The 22,423-nt window shown below is 38.9% G+C and overlaps 1 protein-coding gene across 1 annotated transcript; it reads left to right on the forward strand.

The window, feature by feature from the left end:
* The first annotated feature begins 5,394 nt into the window (after positions 1–5,394).
* On the forward strand, positions 5,395–14,504 carry LOC143401013 (olfactory receptor 7E24-like). Its single transcript, XM_077110292.1, has 2 exons — positions 5,395–5,717; positions 13,562–14,504. The coding sequence occupies exons 1-2, from the start codon at positions 5,395–5,397 to the stop codon at positions 14,502–14,504; spliced, it is 1,266 nt and encodes a 421-aa protein (XP_076966407.1).
* Positions 14,505–22,423: the final 7,919 nt, after the last annotated feature.

The raw sequence follows: 22,423 nt of genomic DNA on the forward strand, positions 1-22,423 counted from the left end.
ATGCAATAAAATGAAGCAAATAAATCTGTAAACACTGCATTATTAGTAATATCTTTGTAATTTATTGGATTTTGTATATCAAGATATTTAATAGCAGATTAATGGCTGTCATTCTCTGGGAGAGATAAATGGGGACTTTTAATTGGAATTTTCAACATTGTAGTTGTGTGAACACTGAATGTGAATATCTGTTTGGAAACTGGTACCGTTTGAATCTGTTCTGTCTCCCAAAGACTCGTGTGTTGAAGGCTTGGTCAAAGCATGGCTGTGTTCAGATGCTGGGTGAGAAATGGTTGGTCCATGAGAGCTCGGACCTCATCTGTGGATTAATTCACAGAAATTCAGAGCTCAGTGGACTTCAGAGAGGTGTGAGAAACTGTAGGAGGGGCCACATATCTGGAGGGAGGGGGTTCTTGCGGGAGGGCCTTTGGGGCATGCAACTTTTTCTTAGTCAATTTCTCTTCCTTCCTTCCTTCCTTCCTTCCTTCCTTCCTTCCTTCCTTCCTTCCTTCCTTTCTTCCTTCCTTCCTTTCTTCCTTCCTTCCCTCCAACCCTCCTTTCCTTCTCTCTCTCTCTCTCTCTCTCTCTCTCTCTCTCTCTCTCTCTCTTTCCCTCCCTCCCTCCCTCCCTTCCTCTGTCTCTTCTTCCTGGCTGATATGAGGTAAGCTGTTTTCCCCTGCCATGCCCTTCTTCTATGATGCTGTGCCTCACCTCCAGCTCCAAGCAATGGAGCCAGCTGACAATGGACTGAAATCTCTGAAGATATGAGACAAAATAAGATTTTCCTCCTTTATGTGATTTTTCTTTGGCAATTTGTCACAGTAACATAAACGTGATTAATACAGAGGTCATAAAATTCTTGTGTATCCACATATTACATGAAATCTCACTTATATGCTATGAATCAGTGCACAAGTGCAATGTTTATTGTAATAATGAACTAAAAAAAACTAGTAATGTTTGTCTCTCAGGTAATGTTGCACAGCAGTTTAAAGCTTTCAAAATAGATGTATGTACTTTTTTAGGGAAACTTTAAACTACATGTTGAAACAAATCAGCACATTGCAGGGCAATACGTATTTTGTTGTACATTCCCTAGGTGAGATTTAGGTACTCTTTAAGCATGTGCTTAAGAAAACTATTTATGTATCCATAAATAAATGCAGACATGGAGACAACAACAGGAAAATCCACCCTTAAAATTTCTGAGAGTAGTTGCCTTTAGGGCAAAGAGGTGCAGGAGAATAGTATCAGGCAGAGACGCCAAGAACTGAAATTTTATATGAAATCATTAAAACTCCTACAAGATTTAGTTGTCAAGAACAGTGATTATAATTTTTTGATCATGAAGTGGATTTCTGTAGTTTTTTCTTTTACATTTTTATTGGTGCATTTTAATTGTATGCAGTGTTGGCATCTATTGTTACATTTTTGTACATGCACACAATATAACAACAGAATTTGGTGATGTCACTCCCCAGCACTCCCCCAATCTTTTTCCCTCTTCCACCCCTTGGTTCATTTCCTCTGCTCTACTGACCTCCCTTTGCTTTTCATGCAATAATGCCCCAGTTTTCTTTTCTTTTTTCTATCTTACACAAATGAAAGAAAGTATGCGACCCTTGACCTTCTGAATTTGACTTATTTTGCTTAACATAATATTCCATCTATTTTCTGCAATTGATTATTTGCATCAAGAACCTGCTATCCAAAACTGCATCGATGTTCATCCTGAGTGGGGCCATGGTACTCCTGCTAGGGAGGTGTGTTGGGGCTGCTCTCCTGGGTAATGACCTACCAGATACACAGGGCAAACCAGTAAGTTCTGTGGGAGATGACGATTGGAAAAGGGAATGTCCTAAGCATTACCTCCTCCTCACAGTGATGAACATGATGTTTGAGTAGCCACATTGGAGACTGGTTGTGGTGACGGTAACCAAAATATCATGCAAAGCATTTCTTTTCCTGCCTCGATGATTCTATTTCCCATAGAGTTTCCTCCACAAAGGGAGTAAATACACTCCATTTATACTTCTCCTAAGCATTATATGGGTGTATGAAGGTGATGAGGATGAGGAGATCAACCATAAATAACATCATGAATTCCTAGTAAGGGATTCCTGAGTGTCAGGTGTTGAACAGTGTTCCATGCAGATTATCTCAATTCATCCGCAAGATTTTATTTTACAAAAATGGGGCACAGCTTTTTTGTGTAACTTGAAAGAACAATCAATGCTTGCCATGGGAGAAAATGCCCGTTTATTGAAGAACAGCTCTGCATATTTATAGAGCCGGGGGTGGTTTGACAGTTGGCATGGGGTGATTTTTGATTGGTGGGTAAGGATAAGGTGAGCCAGCAGGGCTAGTCTGATTGGTAGGTAAGGATCATATGAGCCAGCAGGGCTAATCTGATTGGTAGGTAAGGATCATGTGAGCCAGCAGGGCTCACCATTGGACAGCAGGACTGAGACGCCCTATCTCAGTCCTGGAAGAGAGACTCAGTCCTGGAAGAGAGAACGCACCCCACCACGATCTTCATGGTCACAGTGGACACTCTGAAGCCTTGGTAATTCTTTCATTGGTGCCAAAACCCGGGAGGGGGAATGCCTCACTGCTGGAGGGCCCCCTCTCTCAAAGCTTGCCTCATCGTCCACTCTTACAAGTGCTGCTACTACTCACACAACACGGGCTCTTCAGTGGGTGAGTTCCCTTATCGGGTATCCAACTTCAGATGGGCTATACGCAGGGGCTTTGACAGTGATTGTCCAGCAAATCTCTGATGCCCAATCTGGAGGAGAGAACGCACCCCATCACAACCTTCACGGTCACAGTGGACTCTCTGAAGCCTTGATCATTCTTTCATAACTCACACTAGATTTTTAGGTTGAATTACTGCAGCCACATTTGAATTGCACTGTGGAGTTGAGACACAGGGCACATGGGCAAATGGCTCAAAGAGGAAAAAAATCAGTGAAAAAGTAGGTAAGAATAGCTGGACACAGACCTCCCCCAAGGGTATCCCTGGAGCTGCCCACAGCCACTGCATTTTTACAATGAGCCCACTCAACATGAAAAGAAGACCCAGAGTCACACTTGGATTTTATTATGATTCAGGAAACTGACGAGTGGTCAGAGTGTACCTGAGATGTGTCTGCAGTTGAGACCTCTGGGGCTCTGCTTAGAATGTTTCTAATATTAGGAAACCATTAAAAATTTTTATGCATCAGGCCCAGAGATTCACAATTTAGCATCAGTGCTGCTAGATCTACCTATCATTTCTTGAACACAGAGCAAGTTGTTAGTGTCACTGAGAACCAGCAACTGAGATGGATTCTACTCATACAGTTGCATTGAATACAAATTAAACAGAAAATGTTTGTTCCCCATTACCATGACTTGGAAGTATAAAATAGGGGCAAATTCAAGCACCTTTGGAGTGTAGAAAAGGTGTGCTGGTCTCCATGGTTGTGCAGTGTTCTCTTATTTGAATAATAAGGGATATATAAATAAAATCGAGGAAAAATAAAATGTGGATATTATTTTTACTGTTAGTCATGACTAGGTTAATCTTCATGCCACTCAACTAATATATTCAGTGACCCGAATTATCATTTTCCATTTTTTTGGGATGAGACACTTTATTTTTGCCCTTAGAGATATATGTGCTGTGTATTTGGAAATAATGTATCCTTTTCTGTTTCTTTCTCTCTGTGGCCCATGTTCTGCTTGGCACAGGGAAGAAATTAGAACAAGTCTTTTGAGCATTGAACCAACCCATCCTTCTTTTCTAAATTGGCCCAAATCAATTTGGATTGACAGATTGTGGTCTCCCGTCTACTTTCATTCCTTTTAGCAGTGTCCATGGGAATAGACATAAGTTAAAGCAGGGTCCTTTTGAGTCCATGATTTGGACATAGGAACCCTTCAGTTTTATTTCATTTCATTCACAGTAGACAAATTTTCAGAGATCAGGGCAGAAATTTGCATGGTTTTGAAGAATGGCAACAAGGCAGAAGCTGAAAGGCACTTAATGCTGCAGCTTTCCACTGATGCACAGGTCAGAGTTTCACTTCATTCCAGCCTCCCGTGCCCTGACCATGGGAGAATAATGGGAGAGAAGTACAAGTTATGCAATGCAAAAAGTTTGTTAAAAAAATCCTGATGATAACCATAAAGGTAGGTAATTATTACCTCATTTTACAAATGATAAAATTTCCAAGAAGTTGTTACATTATTTCTTATTATGCTGTATTTTGTACTATATGCAGTTCAATCACAAAGAGTAATGATAAATAATGAACACACGTGCAATTATTATATAAATAATATAATTGAAATGAATGTGTTACTAATGACTGACCAGAAAATCCATGAAGAAGAAAAAGTATGCAAATTAAACCAGAGCTTCAGGACTTTCCTTGGTGCTTAGATCATAAAAAATGAACTTGATGGGTTGAGATCACAAAACCATGAAGCAGTTTTATCAGGCCAGATGGCATTCAGAATCAAGAAAAAAGAGAGTTAAGGGCTATTTCCTATAACAGACATTTAGCTTTTATTATATGGGTTGATACAATAAACCTGCACATAATAAAGTGATTCAAAGGAGATTTTTAAGTCTATGATTTAAAAAACATTGACAGGTACAGTATACACTAATGCCACATTTGTGGTCAATGCTGTGATTGATTATGTGCAGTGACTCAATCATACTTATCAAAATTTGAAGTTTACCAAAACAAGGATTTTTATTTTATGTTACATAATTTTTGAAGAAAAAACTTAAATCCATACAGGTGGCAAATGAAAAGATCAAAGAATGATTAGAACCCTTGCATAAAATGGGCACATACAGCTTTCTGGTTTTGATCCATCATCATTGATCTAGTTGTCTGGACATGCTGTTTTTACACCGTCTTAAATATCTTGTCTAACTGACTTTGACTAAAGTCCTGAGAGAAAAATGAGGCATATCAAACTGCCTCTTAATTTCCTTTATAGGAAAGTCATTATTTATTCCCTAATTTTTCTATAAAGAGTAAGCTGTATTTTATTGTGATCATGAACTCCTTCTCTCCTATTGTCTTGGACTTCTAACATTGCTCTGTTTAATGTCTCGAAAGTGTGTATGGAAAGATGGGTGAATGATGGAGAAATTAATAATGAAAGTGTATGTAGAGACCAGGTGATTCACTATTGAGATTTATTGTTGAAGGTATGTGGACCTCATGTGTGAGCATCTTCCTTGTGAATAGTTGGATTCAAATGTTTCCAGATGAGGGGTGCCTGTTTAATATATTTCTTTTTCTTTTTTTAACACCCTCTTTGCTTTCCAAAAGATGTCCAAGCAAAATACAAGCACAAAATTTAACCCGTGTCTCTGAATTCCTACTCATGAGCTTCTCAGAGGATGCAGACCTGCAACCCATCCTCTTTGGACTGTTCCTGTCCATGTACCTGGTCACAGTGCTTGGGAACCTGCTCATCATTCTGGTTGTCATCTCTGACCCCCACCTCCACACCCCCATGTACTTCTTCCTCTCCAATCTGTCCTTGGCTGACATTGGTTTCATCTCCACCACAGTCCCTAACATGATTGTAAATATTCAGACTCACAATGATGTCATCTCCTATGCAGGCTGTCTGACACAGATGTCCTTTTTTGCCATTTTTGTCTGTATGGATTATATGCTTCTGACTGTGATGGCCTATGACCGGTTTGTGGCCATCTGTCACCCCCTACATTATCCAGTCATTATGAATCCTCGCCTCTGTGGCTTCTTAGTTTTGGTGTCATTTTTGTTGAGTCTTTTGGACTTCCAGTTGCACAATTTGATGATCTTAAAAATTTCCAGCTTCAAGAATATGGAAATTTCTAGTTTCTTTTGTGATCCTTCTCAACTTCTGAATCTTTCCTGTTCAGACACCTACTCTAATATCATTGTCAAAGACATTCTTATTGTCATCTATGGCCTTTTCCCATTGCAGGGATCTTTTTCTCTTATTACAAAATTATTTCCTCCATTCTGAAGATCTCATCCTCAGGTTGGAAGTACAAAGCCTTCTCCACCTGTGGGTCTCACCTGGCAGTTGTTTGCTAATTTTTAGGAATAACCTTTGGAGTGTACTTTGGATCATCTGTATCACATTCTCCTAGAAAGGCTGCGGTGGCCTCTCTGATGTACACTGTGGTCACTCCCATGCTGAATCCTTCATCTTACAGCCTGAGGAACAGGGATATTAAGAGTGCCCTGAGGAGGCTGCACAGCAAATCTCAGCACCCATGGTGACTGGTTGCAATGCATGTTTGAAAATGTAGCAAAGCTAAATACATGGTCCTGTCAATATGCCCTTTATGCTAATGTGTCACTAAGTTTTATAGTAAAGTGGTTGGAACTCATGCTGAGAAGGGATGTTTGGTTCTTTTCACATTGGGGACATGATTTCACTTTGGTTAGGTAAAGAATGTTAGAGTACATGATAGTGATTGTTGAAAAACTATGTCTATATTTAATGCCACTAAGCTATGCAATTGACAATGGTAAAAATGTCATTTTTTTTGTAATTTAAATCTACTATAAGGAAAGTGGCCTTAAGAAAGTATTATTTAAAAAAACAATTAAAAATCAATAGTATAGATAAACTTCCTTTTTGCTAAAAGTTGGTGCAAAATCTTAATTAATGTTAATTTTCTAACATTTTTCTTCCACCATTAATATTAGCAAGTTTGTAGAGTCTGTAATATGCTCACCTATTGGTCAGTCAGGACTTCTATGCATTGAGCTTCCAAGGTCACACCATAGTCAACGAGCAGCCTGTGCCTCCAGCCTTTCAGCTTTATGGCTCCGTCAGCTGGGCTGCATCCTGTGTTTCTTCTCACCCTGGTTATGTCTTAGGAAGTCTCTAGCTGAGCATGCACAGATGTCAGCCCTAAAGATGAGGTGGGAGGCCCCTGGGTATCAGCCATGTGGAATCCACTCTCCTTAGTCACGACCACCTGAGCCAGTGTAAATAGGTAACAGCTGAGGGAGGTGAGGATGGAGGAAGGACCAACATGCAGTGTGGCTGCCCAGAGGGGAGAGCACTGCACAGTGTCAGTCATGGGGACTGAGAGTCGAGGCATGCGTGTGACATCCATGGTGGTGGTGAGCATGGCGGCAATGTCACTACAGTTTTCCTTTCCACCCACACTGGTCCTTCTTACCACACACTGTCATCCACATGGAGGGAAAGTGCTCTTCACACTGTCCTCAGCACTGAGAGATGTCTATGTAGGTGAGGAGGAGGAGGTGGACCTGGATGAGGACAGCACACAAACATATGATCCTTTATTGAAAGGGTGCTGGGTGGCAGGTGCTAGTGTGTGGTATGTGTAGGGTGTTTACATTTGTCTGCCTAATTTTTATCAAGGTATAATTGCCACATTATTATATTTGACATATTGGAAAAGATCAGAGATTTTAGTAACTTGTGCTGGGTGTTCAGGTCAAATAGCTGAAGCCATGTGTGAAGTGCACTGTGGCTTTGAGGCATATGGCATCTTGGCAGGACAGTGCTGACAGGTTGTCCCCTCCACAAGCAACCCTTTGTTTCACCTTGCTGTCTGTGTAGGATGCAATCCCTTTCCTGTGCACTTCCCTTTGGGATTTCTGGTGGATCCCAGGACAGAGCAGTCTGTGGCATTAGTTGCACTGATGTAGGACAGATCAGGTTGGACACCCAAGGTATTTTTAGGAAGCAGGTTTATTTAAATTGTAGTGGTCCCAAGAGCCTAATGACTAAAAATCTCTGGACTCTGGATCTGAAAATTACTTGAGATTTATACACAGTTGGGGACAGAGTTTCATAATAGTGGTTGGTTACATGGCAGGTACTCTTTGTCCCACAGTCTTAGTCTTGATAGAGGTTTCACAAGTTTTACCAAGGAAAACAAACTATTCCCTTTTATACAAATGTCTATTGAGACAGAGTGTATTATAGCCTTTGTCATCAAATCTTGCATTTAGAAAGAGGAAGCTTCAAATCAGAATATGCTCTCTGAAGAACTCCTGTGAAATCCTGTTGACTCTCTTTACAAAATCTTGCTGTCAAAAAGCTTAATTATGATGTTGGCCCTGAAGAAGCTTATATGTTACAATTATGGTGAGGGATCTCTTTGTGGCTGAATCAGCACCAATTCAGGAAGAATGGCTGAGATGAGCAGAAAGATCTAAGATCAAGTGGGCACAAATAATCCAGCAAAGATCTCTCTGTGTCCCCCACTCCAGGATACCCTTGCAGCTGCCACATCCTCCTGCATTCTGCTAATAAGCCATCTCCATCAGATGAAGAGCAAAGCAGGTCTAGACTGCATTACTACTCAGGAATTTGAAAAGGGTTAAGAATGTACCAGATATGTACCTCAAGCTAAGACCCCTGGATCCAGGTTAAAATATTCTGATTTTGGAAAAAAAGTCAAAAAATTTAACGCAACACAACCACAGATTTAAAATTTAATTTTTGCTGCTGTTGTCTAGATTCATTCTTTCTGCAACAATGGGCAGGTTGTTAGCATCTCTGATACTCAATAATGTCATCCAAGGTGATTTCTTGTTGATACAATGACAATGAATCCAGATTAAACAGAAAATCTGTGCTACCTATGTGGTTAATATGTGATGGTGGAATAAAATATGGGCAAAAACAAATTAGATAGAATTACCCCCAAACAATGGCAGAGATGTTCGTTAGGTTTTGAAAAGCAAAGTAGGAACAAAGGGAAGTGACAGTAGACTCTTAGAGCCTGACCTGAGACAAAGTTTTGAATTCCACATCATTTTAATGCTGTAGAGTCCTTTGACAATCATTTTAAGAAGTAGATACACTATTTCTTTAATTACTGAATGCTTAGTTAAAAATAACTTATGACCAAATGAATGTCACTGAGGTATATATTTATTATGATTCATATAGTAATTTTTTTGTTATATATATTTTTTATCCTAATAAGAATGGGCCTTAAAAGCTGATGTATGTTTTAAAAACACAGAAGTGAAAGAAGAAAATTAAGTATGCAATTGTCCTTCAAATTACAGCTAGGGTCCAAATCTTAAGTGGACCTTCATTTTCTCTTCTTCATCTTCTTGCATTAATATTGGGAAGTCCTTAGAGATGGGCATTGGGTGGACCAATTAGTCTAATTGTGAGCTCTGTGTATTGAGCTTCCAAGATCCTATATTAGTCCACAGTCAGCCTGTGCCTGCAGCCTTCAGTGGATGGTTCCTGACCAGTGAGCTGCATGGCTGTGTCTCCTGCTGTGGTTATGCATCAGGAAGCACCCAACTGACAGCATATTCATAGGAATGCTGGGCACAGAGTCTGAGCCTTTGTTGGGCACCAGGTATGGGTGGGTCTTGGCATGTGCACTTCTTAGTCGTGATCCAGGAGAGAATCATTGTAATCCTGTAAGTACAGAGTGAGCTTTTGGATGTGCTAATGAATACAGGGAGTAACATTTCCTCATCTTGAGGACAAATTTCACTGAGTAGCCAGAGGGAAGAACACCAACATGCAGTTTTAGTACGGGTTGGTGAAGTTTTGATTTTTGTTTAAGGTGAGGGTATTGTATATCATTTTAAAAATTTTATCTCTACCAGACTGGTTTGTGTTTTCCATAGAAATCTCACCCAAAACTGCACAAAATGGGTTGGTCCTTTAAAAGTGTTTTCTTACCTCTATGAAAGGACTATGGTGGTGAAACGATGATGAGGAGGATGACTGAAGCCAGAGCATAATAAACTGATATGCAGGGCTTCCCTGGCTCAGTGCTTGAGCAACGTGGTCTATGTCTTTGTTTCATTTCATGTATATCACCATGCTGTAGTTATGCACGCCCAATTTATTATACTTTACAATAATCAAAGAAGAACATTATAATTATGGAACTTGTTCTTGTTTGTTAGACCAGAAAAAGTGCAGTTTTGTTTGCACTGGGCTGTCTGACCATGGACACAGGGCATCACAGGAGAATCCTGGCAGGCTGTCCCATCGGCAAGCCCACCAGCCATTTCTCTTGCTTACTCTGTTCTTCCTCTTGTGATTCCTGGTGTTCACAGGCAGAGAAGTGAGGTCGCCTGTTGCATGCACTACAGAAGAACAGGCACAGTTCACAGGAGAGGTCACAGTAGGGGAGGCTGATGATCATTCAGCACAGATCACACTCTTGGGCCCACTCCAGAACCTCCTTGAGCTCACCACATGATCCTCCATGCTGGAAAACAGACCTGTCAATCTCAAGGCAAACATAATGTTAGGTTTTGATTTCATTCCCATTCATAAAACTGTAAAGATGTTAAAAATGCCAGAGATTTACCAGTGATTAATATCTTTGGACCTATACTAAAAAATGTCAAGTGGGAAAGAATAAAAATAAAAGCAATCCATCTGTTTCAGAATCTCTCAGTCCCAATCCCTAAGTCTCTGTCTAGATTCAGCCTTGTCATCTGAGTTGATTTCCAATTGATGCAACTGCAGAGTAAGGATAAATACTTTGTTCTTCTATTTGAATAATATGGGATGTATAAATAAAATCCAGGCAAAATAAAATCTGGATATTGTTGTTACTGTTAGTTCTTACTAGGTTAATCTTTATGCCACTCAATTAATATGTCCAGTGACCCAAAATGACCGTTTTCCTATCTCTGGATGGGCATTTTAATTTGACCTTACAGATATGTGTGCTGGGTATTTGGGTAGAACGTCTCCTTTTTTTTTCTCTTTCTGACTCCCTGAGGCCTATGCTCTGCTTGGCACAGGGAGGCATCCAGAATAAGTCTGTTCAGCATTGAACCCCCAGCACCATTTCTTTTCTAAATTGACCAAAATGAATTTGGATTAGCAAATTGTGGCCTCCTGTCTGTACTTTCTTTCCTTCCAGCAGTGTCCATGGGTATAGACCCAAGTTAAAACTGTCTCTCTGTGTTCATGTTTTGGACATAGGAACTCTTTATTTTCATTTAATATCATCCACAGCAGAAAAAGTTTCAGAAATCATGGCAGAGATTTTCATGGGCTTGAAGAAAGGCAAGGAGGCAGAAGCTGAAGGGCACTTAACACTGTAGCCTTCCACTGAGGCACAGGTCAGAGTTTCACCTCATTCCAGCCTCCAGTGCCCTTGACCATGACTTTCCTCCATAATGTGGATAGTTATCAAATCATGGATTTTTTTTATTAAATCACAATGACCAAATATTTGTTGAGTTTCAAATATCCCTTTGGAGATTGTGTTATTTTCTGTGTTTCCCTTAAGCAGTGAGCAGGGAGAGGAGGAGAGATTCGCACACTGTGCACACACTGGCAGGTGGGATGTGGGTCTGAAATGCTGCCTTCCTGACTCCAGCATGATCTCTTCTGCTGGATCCAAGGGAAAGAGTATTTCCTGAATTTGACAAATTTTCTTAAGGATTCATCAAGGAGAGATTATTACTACTTGGGGTGATGCTTCATTTTCCTGATACATATTAGGACTGAGAAGATATTGGTAATTCTGGCTGTCCTTGAAGGGCATAAATGTAGATTATTAATAGCAAATTTGAACATGCATTTTTCTATTGGAAATCAATCACCTAGCCCCAACCAACATATTTATTGGAGTTAGATATTCTTATTTGAGTGACATGGAGATTGGCAGAGGATTTTGAAACGATTATCAAATTAATAAACTATCCAATTAAAAGATTGTGTCCTTTCAACAGTTAACACTTTGCATCAGATAAAGACTTTGCAGAAAGTGAATGTACTTCACAGAATACATTCTCAGGTTAATGTAAACTTGCATATTTCATGGGCAATAGGTATTGTTTTGCAGAATACTTAAATTAAGTATTTTAAGTACTTTTAAGGCAACATTATAAAGGAAAACTGCATGGTAGATGATTCTGACTTGAAAACACCAAGAGAAAATTACATATCCCCACTTCAAGACAATATCTTGTCTGGGAGACAGGTTTGCAGGAGAATGGAAAAAGGCAGAGATACTAAGACTCCAATTTCCTATATAATAATTCAGATCTCTAGCCAATGTTAGTCCTGGAACAAGTATTATCAGATCCATATGTTTTAATATAGGTGATGATTTTATGGATGATAAGAATAAGCAATATTCATGGAGCATGTTCTACACACTAGGATATTGTTAGATAGTCGATTTCAGCTGTGGTATAAAAAAAGACCATTCAGAACTTCACATGTGGATATGCTGATACAATTAGTGTTGTAATGACATCATTATGTTAGATATCCTAAAATATGCACAGGTAGAACTACAAGTTATGCTACTTGAAAGATTTGTTAAAAATTTTTTCTGATGACAGCCATACAAAGTGGGTAATTACTAACCCCCTTTTTACAAATGAGGGGGTTTCCAAGAAGGTGTTACATTATTTTTTGTTGTACTCTATTTTATACTGTATCTAATTCAGTCACAGTGAGAAATGATAAATAATGAACCTAAGTGTACTTCATGTAGCCAAAATAGGAGAATTGAAATCAATGTGTCAGGAATGGCTGACCAGAAAATCTATGAAGAAGAAATAAGTAGATTGGAAATAAAACTTGGAATTTTGAGTTTTTACTTAGTGTTTAGATCATCAACAATGTACTTAAGGGTTTAAGATCAAAAAACTATGATCCAGTTTTATCAAGCCAGATGGAGTACAGAATCAAGAAAATGAAAAAAAAAATCAAGGGGTATTTTATATAACAGATATTTTGCTGATATTATATGGGTTGATACAATAAACCTGCATAAAATAAAACTATTCAAAGGAGATTCTTACAGTCTATGATTTTAAAAACATTTGACAGATACAGTGCCCACTAATGCTACATTGTGGTCAGCAATTTTATTCTTGTAATCATGTTTATCAAAATTTGAAGTTTACCAAGAATAGGATTTTTATTTATGTGATTTAATTTTTAATTAGAAAACTTTAATGAACAAAGGAGGTAAATGAGAATGATGAGACCCCTTTGCAGAAAATGGGTTCATACTGCTTTCTTGTTATGATCCATCAACCTTGATCTAGTTGTCAGGAAAAGCATTCCTTATGCAGTCTCAAATATCTTGTCAAAGGACTTTGTTGAAATGCCTTAGAACCAAAGGAGGTATATCAAACTGCTACTTAATTTCCTTTAGAGGAAGATCATTACTTATTCCCTATTTTTTTCTTAAAGATAAGCAATATTTCATTGTGATCATGAATTTATTCCCTCCTTTGCTTCTGGACTTCTAATATTGCTCAGTTCAATGTCTCTCAAGTGAGTATGGAAAGAGGGGTGGATGATGGAGATGTGGTTTTTCACTATTGAGAATTATTGTTGAAGATGTGTGAACCTAAAACTTGAGGTTGACGCTTCATTTTCCTGATACAAATTAGGATTGAGAAGATATGGGTAATTCTGGCTGTCCTTGAAGGGCATAAATGTAGATTATTAATTTCCTGTGAAAACTTGATTTCAATGTTTCCAGAATGAGGGGTGCCTGTTTTATGTATTTTTAAACACTTTCTTTGCTTTCCAAAAGGTGTACAAGAAACATACAAGCACAAAATTTAACCCGTGTCTCTGAATTCCTACTCATGAGCTTCTCAGAGGATCCAGACCTGCAGCCCATCCTCTTTGTACTATTCCTGTGCATGTACCTGGTCACCATCCTGGGAAACCTGCTCATCATCCTGGCTGTCTGCTCTGACTCCCACCTCCACACCCCCATGTACTTCTTCCTCTCCAACCTGTCCTTGGCTGACATTGGTTTCATTTCTACCACGGTTCCAAACATGATTGTAAACATTCAAACTCACAATGATATCATCTCCTATGAAGGATGCCTGACACAGATGTCTCTTTTTACCATTCTTGTCTGTATGGATTATATGCTTCTGACTGTGATGGCCTATGACCGGTTTGTAGCCATCTGTCATCCCTTGCGTTATTCAGTCATTATGAACCCTCGCCTCTGTGGCTTCTTAATTTTGGTGTCATTTTTACTGAGTCTTTTGGACTCCCAGCTGCACAATTTGATGATCTTAAAAGTTACCAGCTTCAAGGATGTGGAAATTTCCAATTTCTACTGTGACCCTTCTGAACTTCTGAATCTTTCCTGTTCTCACAACTTCTCTGATGACTTTGCCAAGTATGTTCTTATTGCCATCTATGGCCTTTTCCCCATCTCAGGGATCCTTTTCTCTTATTATAAAATTATTTCTTCCATTCTGAGGATCCCATCCTCAAGTGGGAAGCACAAAGCCTTCTCTACCTGTGGCTCTCACCTGGCAGTTTTTTGTTTATTTTTAGGAACAGGGACTGCAGTGTACTTTGCATCAGCTGTATCACATTCTCCCAGGAAGGGTGCAGTGGCCTCTGTGATGTACACTGTGGTCACCCCAATGCTGAACCCCTTCATCTACAGCCTGAGGAACAGGGACATTAAAAGTGCCCTGAGGAGGCTTCAGATGAGGACAGTCTAATCCTAGCCCCTGTGGGGTCTAGTTGCAATGCATGTTTGGAAATGCAACAAAGCCAAATACCTGGTCCTGTCCATGTGCCCCACATGCCAATTTTTCACCAAGTTTTATAGTAGAATGGTTGGAATTCATGCTGGGAAAAATTAAGAAATAGTTCTGTATGTGTCCGGACCTTGAATGTGAACAGCTGTTAGAAATTGGTCTGTTTGAATCTTGCATATTGAAGTCTTTGTCCTAAGAACAGCAGTGTTCAAATGTTGGGTGAAAAGTGGATGTTCCATGAGACCTCTAACCTTTTCTGTGGATTGATTTCCCCCTCCTCTTTTCCCTCTTTCCCTTTTTCCTTCTTTCCTTTCTTTCTTTCTTCTTCCTGCCAGACATGAGGTAAGCAGCTTTCCTATCTTGATGTTCTTCTGTGATGCTCTGGGTCTCCTCCAGCTCCAAGCAATGGAGCCAGATGATAATGGACTAAACCCTCTGAAGGTATGAGCCAATATAAGTTTTCCCTCCTTTAAGTGATTTTCCTCAGGTATTTTTTCACAGTAACAGAAAGGTGACTAACACAGAAACCAAACAACTCGGGTGCCTCCACATATTATAATATTAAGGCTCACTTATATGGTATGGAGAAGGACACGAATTTTGAAAGTTTCATTGTAATCAGAAACTAAAAAAAAAACTAATGATGTTTGTCTCTGGGGTAATGCCACATAGCAGTTTAAAGCCTTCAAAATAAATGTATGTACTCTTTAGAGAAACTTTAAACTACATGTTGAAACAAATCAGCACATTGCAGGGCAATAGGTATTTTGTTGCATACTACCTAGGTGAGATTATGTACTCTTTTAGGCATGTGCTTAAGAAAACTGTTTATGTATATAAAAATAAATGCAGATATGAAACCAGTGCCAGGAAAATCTACCCTCAAAATTTCTGACAGTAATTGCCACTGGGGAAGAAATATGCAAGAGGATAGTATCATACAGAGATGCCAAGACCTGAAATTTTATAGGAATTCATTAAAACTCCTACAAGATTTAGTTGTCAAGAACAGTGATTATAGGTTTTTTTGATGATGAAGTAGATTTCTGCAGTTTTTCCTTGACATTTTTATCGGTGCATTTTAGTTTTGTGCAGTGTTGGGATCTATTGTTACATATTTGTGCATGCACACAATATAACAACAGAATTCAGTCAGTATAGATCCCCAGCACTCCCCCTTCATCCTGTCTTCTGCTCCTCTCCCCATTCATTTCTTCTACTCTCCTGACCTCCCTTTGTCATGCAGTAACCCCTGCCTTTCTCTTCCCTTTTCCTCTCTAGCTTCCACAAATGAAAGAAAACATGTGATCCTTGACCTTCTGAGTTTGACTTACTCCACTTAATGTAATGTTCTCATGTTCCACCCATTTTTCTGCAAATGACAAAATTTCATTTTTTCTTATGGCTGAATAAAACCCCATTGTGTATATTCACCACCTTTCTTTATCCATTTATTCAATGATGGACACCTATTTTCCCTTCATGTTACATTTAAAAAATTCACTGAAGAATATTAATCCTACAGGATAGTGGTCTTACTGTGGTGTATGGATACATGCAGGTGACATACTTGTTCAGCGATACTCCCAAGCCCTTTCCTGTCTGTCACCTCTTCCCTCCCTGTGCACACTTCCCTCAACCGTAACCCTCTGCCCCCTACTTCACGACAAGTAATCTTTCATCTCACTCTGAAGTCATTTCCTGCATTGGAACAATCCCATCCACAGGTGAGAAGGATGAAGCATTTTTTGTGTGGAACTCTCCTGTGATTTATTTGTTAGTTTTTTGGCTCTAGCATGGAAGTGTCTTGTGTTGCAACTGTGTCACATTCTTCCAGTGACATGGACTTTCTAGTGGCCTAAGTGATGTATCCCACGGGCACCTCTATGCTGCATCCCTCCTGTGCAGCCTGAGGAACTCAACATTAATGTCCCCTCTGGAAGCTCTGTGGCAGAACTGTCTAATCTCAGGACCTGAGCATCCAGCTGGGATGTAATGTCAGAAAATGCAGCAAGATTAACATATTTCCTATAAATTCAGCTTCCTAGAGCATGTTGTTTTTGTATGTTGACGCATTTAATTCCTTATATTTCATAAGCAAATGGTGGTCACCAAGGTTGTGGCATTTTTAAAATGGATTCCCAAGTTTGGTTTGAGTGGATGAAAAATTTCTGGAGATGTTTGATGGTAATAGTTGCACAAAAATGTGAATGTAACTAACACCACCCAAGCACGGACTTGACATGGGTAACATGGTACTTTTTTGTTGTTTATATTTTCTTCTAATAAAATAAACATAAAATCAGATGAATCTCTGCAAAATTTATAAGTGGAAGAAGTGAAGCGTGTGTATGAGATTCCTTCTAAGCAGAGGGAGGGTCCACATGTTTTGTGGACATTCATTTCTCCCTCTGCTTCCCCTCCCCATCTCCTCTTCTTCCTCTTCCTCCTCTTCTCATGTGTTTACATTAGGAAGTTCTTTGAGACTGGGATAACATGAACCAATTTGGCTAATTAGGAGCTCTGCATTAAGCTACCAAGACAATATAATATTCAGTAATCAGGCTGTGTCAGCCACCCTTCTGTGAATGGTTCATGTCCAGTGATCTCTGTAGCTTAATCTCCCTGTGTCACTCTTCACCAGGAGGCAGCTATATAATAATGCAGTACTCTGATGAATCCTGAAGACACTGTCTGAGCTTTCACTGGGCATCAGGCATGGGAAGGTCTTTATTTCTGCACTTGTTCGTGAACAGAGACACATCAACCAGTAAGTGCAAAGGGATCCCATGCATTAGTGGAGGATTTGTGGAAGTATTCTTTCCTTATCATGAGAACAAACATGATAGTTTAAGTAACCTGACCCATGTGCATCCTAATATGCAAAGTTTCAACTATGAGAATTGAGACCATTTATGTTCTTGTTTATGGTGCAGATACTAGAAACCTTATTCAAAATTTGCTTTTTACCCCACACTGTATCTACCTTTCATAAAAGTCTCACCCATAATAGCAAAAAGTGGGTCGTGGGTCTTTCTAAACAGTTCTAAAAAGATTAGGAAGGTGATGTGAGGATGAGATCAAGGCCAAGAGTAACCCTCACATCATGGACTGATAGAGAGGGCTTCCTGCCCACCAGCACTGAGTGCTCTGAGTCACTCATTAATTTTTATGCATATCATCTTTATATATATATATATATATATATATATATATATATATATATATATATACACATTAGTATTATTTTACAGAAAATGAAAGGTCACATTATATTTATGTAAATAAAATTGTACTAGTTATTAGGAAAAAATGAAGCAATGTTTGAATTGGTCTCTCTGGTTATGGACACAGGGCTTCATACTAGGAGAATCCTGGTAGATTGTCCCCTAGGCAACCCCAACAGTCATTTCACCTCTTGTCACTCCAGGAGGAGACCTCTTGTTCATTGTCTTCTGCCTTTTGTGGGTTCCTGGTGGGTCACAGGACAGAATAGTGGGAGGAGCCACTTGTATCCATAATAGAAAGAGTATCCAGGAATCAAGGGCAAATTTGCCAAAAAGTGTAGCTGTGTCCCAGTTCTGCACAGATCTCTGTCTTGGCCCCCTTTCAGGACCCCTTGTAGCTGATCACTGTCTCCTCCATTCTTAAAATCACCCCAATCAGCTTTTAAAGGACTCACAGAGTCCAGTCTTGATTTGATTCCTTGATTTGGCACAGGAAACAAGAAAGAATTTAAAAATGTACTTGGTGAAGACAGCAGGTCCTCTGCTTGATACTTCCTGTTGGCTGGGAGACATTAAAAACGTCAATGGATTGACTAAAAATCAGACAATTTAAATGTGAATCCTGTCTATGTCACTTATTTCTACTTTGACATAGGACAAGTTTTTAGTGTCCGTGAGACTCAGTGGACACTGAAATATGAATGGATTTCTAGTCTAGACAAGTGCATTGAATATGGATTCAATAGATAATAGAAGCTTCCTATGGGATTAATTTATGAGGTAGGTATTAAAAAGGGGCAAAAATTTAGATAGTGTTATTATTATTTATAGTGATGAGGTTAATCTTCATAGTATTTACTGATAAAGGGGTTAAACATAAAAACCCTTAATTTTCTTTCAATATAATCTATGAGTCAACATTTAATATCCTGTAACCTGAAGTTACCATTTTTCTATTTCAATGGGAGTTTTCTTTCATTTTTCTTTTTCTTTTTCTTTTTTGTACTAGGGATTGAACACAGGGGCACCCAACAGCTGAGCCACATTGCCAGCCATTTTGTTTTTTATTTTTAATTTTGAGACATGGTCTTGCTGAGTTGCTTATGGCCTTGCTAAGTTGGTGAGACTGGTGTTGACTTATCATCCTGCTGTCTAAGCCTCTGAGCTGCTGGGATCGCCCAGCAGGACATTTTAATTTTGTTGTTGTAGATGTCTGTGCTATGTACTTGGGGAAGACTGTTTTTTTTTTTTCTTTCTTTACTAATTCTCAAGAGATAATCTTTGCTTGCCACAGAAGAGGCATCAAAAATCTATTAAAGTTTGAATCACTCTTTCCTTTAGGTCACTAAACTGGCCCTATATACATTTAAAAAATACACTTGGTATTTTCAGTCTGCACTGTCATCCCTCTTGTCCCCCTAGAACTAGAGACAAGTTAAAATAGCTCCTTTTTTGTGGGCATATTATGGACTCACAGCACATTAATTTTATTTGAACACCATCTACAAGATTCAGTTTTTGAAAGAAGAAAGCTGAGATTGTAATGAGGATGAAAAAGAGAAAAGAGGCCAAAACAAAAGGGGGAGAGGAATCCCATAAAAATAGAAGGGAGATGGTGGAGTAAGGGAAAGGGTGGGGGAGAGAGAGCAAATTATATTCTAACCATAATTATATATCTATGTAAAAATGAACCCCAATATGATGTATAACTATGATGTACTAATAAAAACAGAAAAAGATTTCATCCCAAGGTATCAGAATATAATGTGGTATATTAAACTTCTTCTTTATTCCTTGTTATCAGAATGATATTTTTCATAATGAGGAATCCTATAACTTATTCTTCATTGTTTTTCAGAATGTTTGCTCAATATTTCATTGTGATCATTTGGTTGTTTTCTCTAATTCTCTGGGTCTTTTTAAAAAAAGTATTTATTTTATAGTTGGACACAATACCTTCATTTCACTCATTTATTTTTTTTTTATGAGGTGCTGAGGATTGAACCCAGGGTTCCGTGCATGGGAGACAAGCGCTCTACTGCTGAGCCACAGCCCAAGCCCTAATTCTCTGGGTCTTTTAACATTGTTCAGTTGAATGTGTCTGAGGCAGTTTTGGGTATAAGGCAGATAATACAGAAAATAATGAAGAGTCAACGAAATTGTGTTTTCCATAACTGAGAAGTATTGTTGATGGTGAATGAGTTAAAATATGGATTCTTTTTTTGTCACCTCAAATTTTTTTTTAATACTGGGATTAAACCCAGGATCACTTTACCATTGATCCACACCCCCAGCCATTTTTCTTCTTTATTTTGAAAGAGGTTTTCACTAAACTGCCCAGGCTGGCCCTCAACTTGTGATCTCAGATTCCTGAGTCTCTGGGATTCCAGGGTTGTACTACCTTGCCTGGTCCAAACTTCAACTTTTTAAAAATTAATTAATTAATTAATTTTAATTAGGTAGATATGACAGCAGTATGCATTTTGATTCACTTTACACAACTGCAGCACAAGTTTTCATTTCTCTGATTGTGTATGATGTAGTGTCATCCCATATGTGCCGTCCTACATGTATCCAGGGTTATGATGTCCATCTCATTCCACCATCTTTTCTGCCCCCATAAAACATGGATTCTTTATTTGCAAATATGGAATTTAAATGTAAACAGAGTGCTCGGTGCCTGATTGTGTATTTCTCCTCTCCCAAAGTGTCTAAGGAATATGAAGTACAAAATCTAATATGTGTCTCTGAATTTCAACTGTCAAGTCTCAGGGGACCCAGACCAGCAACCCAACTTCTTTGGACTGTTCCTGTCCAGGTAGGTGGTCACAGTGCTTGGGAACCTACTCATCATCCTGGCTGTCAGCCTCGACTTCCACCTCTACACCCCTTTGTACTTCTTGCTCTTTAATGTGTGTTCAACTGACATCTGTTTTATATCCATGATGGTCCCAAAGATGGCTGTGGATATGCAAACCCATAGCACAGTCATCAGTCAGGTGGCTGCCTGATACAGATGTCTCTTTATCATTTCTGCATGTATCGATGTTCTGCTTCTGATGGCGTTGGCTCTTGATTTGTGGCCATTTGTCATCCCTGGCATTATCCAGGCATGAGGAATGCCTGACTCTGTGACTTCTTAGTTTTGTGTCAGTTTTGTTTAGCCTTATAGACTCCCAGTTACACAATTTATTAGTCTTACATTTTATCTACTTCAAGGTTGTGGAGCTTTTTAACTTCTTCTGGGAACTTTCTCCACTCCTTAATCTTACCTGATGCTTCATCTAATGACACAGTCAAGAATTTTGTTGGTGTTTGTTTTTTTTCCATCTCAGAAATCCTTTTTGCTTATTATAAAATTATTTCCTCCATTCTAAGAATCTCATCATCATGTGTGAAGTACATAGCCTTCTCCACCTGTGGATCTGAGTATTTTTATGGGACAAGCCATGGTGTGCTTTGGTTCAGGTGTGTCACAATCTTCCAGAAAGAGTTTTTACATATAGTCCTGTAAGTTTGTAGATTTAATTTCTCAACACATTTAATAATAGAATGGTAGTAGCCAGTGTTATGGTGGAGAGGAATGTGGAGTTTTAAAAATGGGTGCAGCTTCCACATATGAGAGAAAACATTTGATCCTTGACTTTCTGAGTCTGGCTTATTTCACTTAATTTGATGTTCTCTAGTTCCATCCATCTACCAGAAAATACAATGAATTTATTATTTATGGCTAAGAAGAACTCTACTGTGTACATCACCCATTTTTTTCTTATGCATTCATCTGTTGACAGTCACCTTGGCTTTTCCATAACTTGGAAAAACTGTAGTGAATTGCCCTATTATAGACACTCATGTGGCTGTATCACTACAGTATGCTGATTTTAATTCTTTAAGATAAATACCAGGAATGGGAGAGCTGCTCCATTCCTAGTCTTGTGAGGAATCTCTATATTGATTTTCAGAATACTTGTGCTGATTTTTAGCCCCACCAACAATGTATGAGAGTACCTTTTCCCCACATCTTTACCAGCATTTAGTATTATTTGTTTTTTTTTCCCATAATTGCCATTCTCAGTGAAGCAAGATGAAATATCAATGAAGTTTTTATTTGCATATTCCTGATTTCTTGGGTTGTTAAATATTTTTTCATATGTATGCTGGCCATTTGTATTTTTTCTTTTGAGAACTGTCTGTTTAGCTCTTTTGTCCATATATTAATTAAGTTATTTGTTTTTTGGTATTAAGTTTTTGAGTTCTCCATATATTGTGTATATTAATCATCTGTTGGAGGAGAAGTTGGCAAAGATTTTTTTCCCATTTTGAAGTCTCTCTGGTCATGGAGGCTAGACAAAAATAGCAAAAATATGGGGTGGGGGAGTCCCATAAAAATAAGAGGGAGATCAGTGGAGTAGAGGAAGTAAATCAAGGGGGAGGAAAGGAAGAACTGGAAAACAGGATGGTGGAATGGAATTGACCAAATTATGCTATGTGCATCCATAAATATACCACAGTGAATTTCACCTTTACATGTATCCATAAAGCACTGATTAAAAATGTATAACTAGATGGAAGGAAGACAAGTGGGAAGGAGGAAGGGGAACAGGAGGAGGGATGAGGGAAGGGAAGGGTGGGTACTGCCTGGGGATTGAAGTG

This window comes from Callospermophilus lateralis, chromosome 1, assembly GCF_048772815.1.
Source record: "Callospermophilus lateralis isolate mCalLat2 chromosome 1, mCalLat2.hap1, whole genome shotgun sequence".
NCBI classification, from domain to species: domain Eukaryota; kingdom Metazoa; phylum Chordata; class Mammalia; order Rodentia; family Sciuridae; genus Callospermophilus; species Callospermophilus lateralis.

Coding starts and splice junctions, on each gene's coding strand:
- LOC143401013 (XM_077110292.1), top strand. CDS start 5,395: ATGAGCTTCTCAGAGGATGCAGACCTGCAACCCATCCTCTTTGGACTG. Junction 5,718..13,561: donor ACTGTGATGGCCTATGACCG/GTTTGTGGCCAT, acceptor GCTTTCCAAAAG/GTGTACAAGAAACATACAAG.